This window comes from Amblyomma mixtum, chromosome 4, assembly GCF_055824585.1.
Source record: "Amblyomma mixtum isolate Tamu chromosome 4, ASM5582458v1, whole genome shotgun sequence".
NCBI lineage: Eukaryota > Metazoa > Arthropoda > Arachnida > Ixodida > Ixodidae > Amblyomma > Amblyomma mixtum.
In genome coordinates this window covers 142,047,003-142,054,609 of record NC_143015.1, presented here as the reverse complement: position 1 = coordinate 142,054,609, position 7,607 = coordinate 142,047,003, and the positions used below count along the sequence as shown (strand labels likewise).

Here is a 7,607-nt window from a genome sequence, read left to right as displayed (position 1 = left end):
GTATCGGCGCTATCAGCCAAGCGTCACGCAACACTTTGGAAGACAAGGGTATGGAAAGAGGTGCTCGTTGTGACATCCATGACGTTAGCTAGCAATCACCGCAACCAAGGTGCATAGGGGATGTGTTTTTTTATTTGTAGATTTCATCAATGGGAAATTAATATAAGCTGAAGAAAAAACAACCACATGGCCCCGGTGGTATCAGAAGTTACGACCTCCGAATTTCGCGCCAGGGGCTCTACTAAGTGAGCTACGGCGACGGCTGTCCAGTCTTCTACTTTGTGGGTGGTAATTATGTGTAATGTAACCGAACCTTGAGAGTGTTCACCAGCGCCACCCTCGTCCATAGTGGCAGACATAGTATGTCCAGTAGTACCGCGAGTGCCACGTAGGAACGTGATCGAATAGTGAGGACCGAAGCTGTGCTAGTGCCCTCTTATGCTACCTAGAGACATAGAGGCAAAGGAGAGAACATTTGGGAAGTCAGTGGCAGTGCACCGATTGGTATCGGCATCAACGTCACGCGAAGGAACGTATTCAGCGGATTCCGAACCCCAGCTCGTGCAAGCCTCAACAGTCTAGAAAGCTGAATGTGGTCAGAGAAAATTTTGGACGATGCGATTGGGGGGTGGACATCGCCGCGTAAACCACACGGCCGCCGCCGTCGACGATAAGATCCATTCGTATGGCGGCTACTACACTGACGAGGACTGCATAACCCGACATACAGTTGACATCCAGGTCCTCGACACAGCATCCCTGCGCTGCCTACCCATCCAGAAGGAACCGCACCCTGAAGGCGAGCCCTTCCATAGGTGCGGTCACACTGTTGTGGCGTATGGCGACAGCATTTACCTCTGGGGAGGCCACGATGGCAACGGGGCCTGCAGTGTCATGTACTGCTTTTACAACACGAGCCGTCCCAAGGTATGCGACCAACTGCCATGCCCGCGTGACTGCAGCTGTGCATGCATCATAGGCGCCATCGACGCGGATGATTCCTCGCAAGACGTGCGCATCCTAGACTTGAAGAGCATGCTGCCGCAGCACCTGCACGCCAAGGGCCAGCCCACACGGCCGCGATGCTTCCACTCCGCGTCGGCCATTGGAGACCGTATGTACATATGGGCGGCCGCAGGGACGCCTAGGAGCCGTCCCGGGTTCTCAACGAAGACTACTGCAACCGCCTGGCCTACTTTGACACGACCGCCGCCAGCTCATTGTCTCCGCAGGTGAACAGCTCGGTCCCTGTGGACAGATGCAGCCACTATCTTTTGTTGGTAACGGACAACTATACATACCTGCCGCCTACAGTCGCCTCCAGTAGACCTACTTTGGAAGCATCTACAAGTACAGTTCCGACAACTCTTGCTGGCGCGTAATGAAGATGCGAGGCAGCGCCAGTGCTGCTGTGTGGTCGCTAATCGGCTGTCTGCCCTTGGCATCCATCCAGTGGTACAATCTGCAGAATAACTAATTTGTCTTCATGTAACATGTGTTATCTACTTTTAACATGTCCTGTGCCGTACACGTGTATGACATCGCACTTGCAATGGAGACTGTTTGCCTCCTGTCAGTCCTGCATTAATAACGGAATATCAGCGCCCTGCCCCAAGACATTAACGCGTTCTACAGTTGGTCGGTGTGCGAGAAAGACTCAGTTTTGCATTGCACATCTGATTTGTGCATGCACATTCAGGAGATGTGTGTTCCATGACTGTGGCGCATTGTAAGCAGTCTAAATAACGTTGATTAAAGAGCATGTGCAGGAATGCAGCATGACCTCTGCGCGCTTATTTCCATTTAATTTGGTATTTTCTTTCTTCATTATCAGCAGTTCGCTTTAAAGCTACGTTTGAGCCTGTAGTTTTGTGTTTACGTTATTTTTTCTCTTGTAACGGTTATGTGGGTCAGTACGTACATATTCATCGAGCACATAGAACAATACTCGACGACCCAAGCAATAACATGGGGGATTAAATTATTTGTTTTATGCAGAAGGTTAGGAATGTATACAAGCACAGACATTGGCAAAAGCTGGAGGGGACACTTAAACTCCGCCTGAAGGTTAATAGTTAATGAAGGGTTAATAAGTTAATGACCATATATGCGGAATTGGTCACTCTCAACTTTACATTCATAGATCCCTGGGAGCCCTTGTACCACTCCTTGTGCAACGGTTAAGGGATGCGCCACTGCCCTGCAATGGCAGATACTGCCACCGGTGGGGTTTGTGCGACCCAAGTTGCTCTTCCCGGGTTACCTGTCGCGATCGGTAATTAAATTTAACTTCCATCGTCCACGGAGGTCAGTTTACTCGCAATCCATTGGGTATGTTGTGATGACGCCACACGGTCACGTGACCTAGGTTGCCCACCTAGGTTGCTTCGCCGGGGCATGACTACTTGGTCCACCATTCGCCACCCCATTTTCTCTCACAAAGCCGACGACACTAAGGACGCCGGATTTTCCGCGCAACTGAAGCCTTAAAGCTATCGCGGTAAAATAAAGACGACGAAGAGGTCACGTGACGAGAGTCATGCAGGGCCTGTAGAAAGGTGCGAGCGGATAGTGGTGAGGAGAATCCCAGTCAGGAGCAGGGTGTTGGTGGCTTGCGGGTCGGCTGTTCGTGAAAGGGTGGACCTGCCCACCGAGGTGGTGAGGAGTCGACCAGATAAGTTTATTACGGAACAAGTATTCGTTCATGGCGCGAACTCTGCTGGGTAAGACCGTACCGCAAATGTGTCGACCAGAGGAGAGAGACTGGTGAGCTGACCGTGACCGAAACGACCCTCCGCACAATTGTGCTGAGGCCCCGCTTCACTAAAAAGATTAACGATAGTAGATATTCCTTCTTGGTCAGCAGCAAGCATTGGTGAGAGCTCTCCAGCCTTATCGAAATAGTGCACACAAAAGGTCCGCATCAAGGCCCGAAAAAGAGACTGAAATGAAGTCTACCATACAGGATGCTGCTGCCACAGTACAGTGGTAATATTGTCACGTCGGTGTAAGACGCGCTAACGCTCAAGGCGGTTTAGAAGGCTCCCAAGAACGTCCGGTGCCGAGTCCGATGGTGGCGAACTTCGTCCTTTTCGCTTAATGTCCTCACGTCGTCGTCTTCAGTAGCGCTAGCGTCATTAGCCCCCCCGTTCGAAAAGCATCGTCCCGATGCTAAAGGAAACTAGCGTCAGAGGGAGTGTCACAGTGTCCTTGCGTGATACGGTTTCAGGCGAACGACGTGGACCACCTCGGGGCGCGCGTCGCGTCGTGAGCGTGGTGTTTGATCAGGAATGACTTCATAGTTGAGATCGCCGATGCGCCGCAGGACTTGGTAGGGGCCGAAGTAACGACGTAAGAGCTTGTCGCTGAGTCCGCGACGTCGGATTGGGGACCAAACCCAGACAAGGTCGCCTGGGAAATATTCGACCGCCCGTCTCCGCAGGTTGTACCGTCGGGCATCTTGGTCCTGCTGAGCGCGAATTCGCACCCGGGCTAGTTGACGAGCAGCCTCGGCGCGCTGTAAAAAGTGGGCAACGTCGGCATTTGGGTGGTCGTCGACGTGGGGAAGCATAGCGTCGAGTGTTGTGGTCACCTGTCGTCCATAGACGAGACTGAACGGTGTCATGTTGGTTGTTTCCTGGACGGCGGTATTATAGGCGAACGTGACATAAGGCAGGACTTCATCCCACGTTTTGTGCTCCACGTCCACGTACATCGAAAGCATATCCGCGAGAGTCTTGTTCAGACGTTCGGTCAAGCCGTTCGTCTGGGGGTGGTATGAGGTCGACCTGCGGTGGCTCGTGTGGCTGAAAGCAAGGATATGCTGCATGAGCTCAGCAGTAAAGGCAGCTCCTCGGTCAGTAATGAGAACCCGGGGTGCGCCGTGGCGCAGGACGATCTGAAGCACAAAAAATTTGGCCACATCGATAGCGGTTCCACTCGAAAGAGCAGCTGTCTCCGCGTAACGCGTGAGATAGTCTGTGGCGACAATTATCCACCGCTTTCCGGAGTTTGATATGGGGAACGGGCCGATCAAGTCCATCCCGATTTGTTGGAATGGTCGGGACGGCGGGTCAATGGGCTTGAGGAAGCCGGCGGGCTTGGCAGGAGGAACCTTGCGGCGCTGAGAGTCACGGCAAGAGCGAACGTAATGCGTAACGTCATGTCCAAGGCGAGGCCAGTAGTATTTTTCGCGAATCTTGGCTTGCGTTCTAGTGACGCCAAGGTGGCCGGAAGCAGGTTCGTCGTGGCAGGCATTCAAAATTTCGACGCGTAGGTTCTCGGGCACGACGAGCAAGTACTCGCGACTGTTAGAAGAAAAGTTCTTTTTGTAGAGTACGCCGTCACGGAGGCAGATGGAAGACAAAGCTCGCCGGAAGGCGGCAGGTACTCTGCCACTGGCACCTTCAAAATAATCAATGACGTCTCGAAGGTCCGGGTCGGCGCGTTGTTGGTCAGCAAAGTCGGTAGAGTTTAGGGCGGTCACAAAGGCGTCGTCGTCCGCAGCGTCGTCAGGAGCTGGTTGTGCAGGGGCACGGGAAAGGCAGTCGGCGTCCAAGTGTTTGTGGCCGGATTTGTAGGTTACAGAAATGTCGTATTCCTGCAGTCGGAGACTCCATCGTGCAAGGCGCCCTGAAGGATCCTTTATGTTGGCCAGCCAACAAAGTGCGTGATGGTCGGTCACTACTTTGAAAGGTCGACCGTAAAGGTATGGTCGAAACTTGGAAATTGCCCACACGATGGCGAGGCATTCTTTTTCGGTGGCAGAGTAGTTTGCCTCGGCCTTAGACAGTGCACGACTGGCGTAGGCAATTACACGATGTTGATTTTTCTGGACCTGAACTAGGACTGCACCCAAACCGACATTGCTGGCGTCGGTGTGTACCTCAGTGTCAGCATATTCATCAAAGTGCGCCAGAATGGGTGGTGACTGTAAGCGGCGTTGAAGCTCTAGGAACGCCTGTTGTTGCGGCGCTTCCCACTGGAATTGGACATCGGCCTTGGTCAGGTAAGTAAGGGTCGCAGCGATTTTAGAGAAGTTTTTCACAAAGCGGCGATAATACGCACATAGTCCAAGGAAACGCCGAACTTCTTTCTGATCGCGTGGCGGCGGGAAATTCGCGATGGCGACGGTTTTTTCAGGGTCCGGAAGGACCCCTTCTTGGTTCACGAGGTGACCCAAAAACTTCAACTCCTCGTAACCGAAGTGACACTTCTCGGCTTTTAGAGTGAGTCGAGAGGATTTTATGGCCTGCAGCACCGCCTCGAGGCGACGAAGGTGCTCGTCAAAAGTTGGGGCGAATACGATCACATCGTCCAGGTATACGAGGCAAGTGTGCCATTTCAGGTCTACGAGTACTGTGTCCATAAGCCTCTGAAAGGTCGCTGGGGCGGAGCAAAGACCAAATGGCATGACCTGGAACTCGTACAACCCGTCTGGAGTGATGAATGCCGTCTTCTCGCGGTCCCTCTCGTCTACCTCTATTTGCCAGTACCCAGACTTCAAATCCATGGAGGAGAAATACTTGGCGTTGCATAAACGATCCAAAGCGTCGTCGATTCTGGGCAAAGGGTAAACGTCCTTTTTAGTAATGTTATTCAGTCGCCGGTAATCAACGCAGAACCGCAATGTTCCGTCCTTTTTCTTTACGAGCACGACAGGTGCGGCCCAGGGGCTCCGAGACGGTCGAATGACGTCGTTATCAAGCATTTCCTTTACTTGCGTGCTGATGGCGGCGCGTTCTCTAGAGGAAACACGGTAGGGTGACTGTCGCAGTGGTGGCGTCGTGTCGTCCGTAATAATCCGATGTGTAGCAAGGTGTGTCCTGCCGACTTGCGGAGACGACGCAAATGTGTGTCTGTAGTGATTGAGCAGGTCACGCAGCATGCCTTGTTGTTGTTGCGGCAATGTCTGATTAATGTCGTACTTGACGTCGACTATGTCCTCTGGATCCGGTTGTGAAACACGAGTCAGGCTTTGTGCGCACTTGGTATCAGTGACGGCATCTATGTAAGCGACAGTCGTCCCCTTGTTCAGGTGCTGGTGCTCATTGCTGAAATTAGTCAGGAGTACATCAACTTTGCCGTCTTCCAGAAACACGACCGCCCGAGGTACTGCAATACCGCGGTCGAGAAGCAAAAGTTGTTTACTCTCGACTATACCTTCAGTGTCTCGAATGGTATGCGAACCGACAGTCACCAGTATACTGGAGCGGGGAGGCACGGTCACTTGCTCGTCAAGAATATGGAGCGCCGACGGGAAGGCATCTGTGGTGTCAATGGCATTCTCTGTCGAAAACTGGACGGACTGGGACTGCAGGTCGATGATGGCTCCGTTGTCCGTTAGGAAGTCCATACCCAGGAGAACATCACGAGAGCAATCAGCGAGGACAACAAACCTTGCAGGGAACGTTTGCCCTTGCACCGTGACCCTAGCCGTGCACATTCCTATCGGCGCAATCAAATGTCCCCCAGCGGTACGTAACTGCGGGCCGTCCCAAGCTGTCATAACCTTTTTGAGCACAGCGGCGAATTGTCTACTGAGCACAGAATAATCGGCACCAGTGTCAACTAAAGCAGTTACGGCTGTGCCGTCTACTGAAACGTCTAAATCGGCCGGTGGTGGCGTCTTGCGGTACTGTCGAGGAGTCCGATCGCGGCTTTGGTGCGTCGAAGGGATGCGGCGTCGAAGAGAAGCGTCGTTGTTACGAAGAAGTGCGGCGGGTTGTCGGCTTGTCTTAACATGCTGTCGTTCGTGGGTCGTCGAGGACGGTGTGTTGCACGGCATTGGCGATGTGTCTGGCGGCGTTGGAGGGTCTTGTTCTTGTCGTCGAGCAGCCGCACCTCCAGAGGCTGCCGCGTCTAGTTTCCCCTACGGGGACTTCTAGACTGGCCCTGGTCGGTGGGTCCCGGAGAACTGTAGCGGCGCGGAGATGGTGATCGCGAGATGCGACGCTGGCCGGAGTCCGCATGGGAGATGTAATCTGCGATCTCCCTTGGCCGCTCTCCAGGCAGCGGACGGAGAGCACCGAAGGGGTACCCTCGAAGACCCATCTCCTTATATGGACAGCGGCGCCAGATGTGCCCAGGTGCCCCGCAATGGTAGCACAACGGTCGATGGTCCGGGGTTCTCCAGACGTCAGTTCTGCGACGCCTAGGTCGCTGGACAATGTTCGACTGGGAAGGTGGAAGCTGAGGAGCGGCTGGCGTAGGTGCTTCATATCGTTGGGTCGAGGCCGGAAGGAAACGGCTTGCGGCGGCAGCATAACTCAATGTTTGTGGCGGCGGTGGAGTGGCTGCCGGAAGCTGCGACGTACCTAATGCTTGTTCGACCTCCTCGCGAATGACATCTGTAAACGACGCAATCTGCGGCTGAGCAGGGGTGTGCTGCAAAGCCTTCGCCACCTCTTCCCTTACAATGGCTCGAATGACCTCACGCAGCGATTCTCCTAAGGTCATGGAGGTTCCCTCAGTACGGGTGCAGAGCATCGATACGTTAGTGCGCTCGTACTGTCGTGCCCGCATGTCGAGTGATTTCTCAATGGACACTGCTTCCTTGACGAAGTCGTTTACTGTTGCGGGTGGACTCCGAACCAGGCCTGCGAAAA

General features: G+C 53.6%; 1 protein-coding gene across 1 annotated transcript in view; it reads left to right on the top strand.

Annotated features, from left to right (window-relative positions):
- The first annotated feature begins 615 nt into the window (after nucleotides 1–615).
- Nucleotides 616–7,607, top strand: part of LOC149348519 (uncharacterized) — a 33,657-nt gene continuing 26,665 nt past the window's right edge. The window contains exon 1 of the mRNA XM_089541781.1: nucleotides 616–1,118. Coding sequence (XP_089397907.1) covers nucleotides 616–1,118 — 503 coding nt within the window. The remainder of the gene's footprint in view (nucleotides 1,119–7,607) is intronic.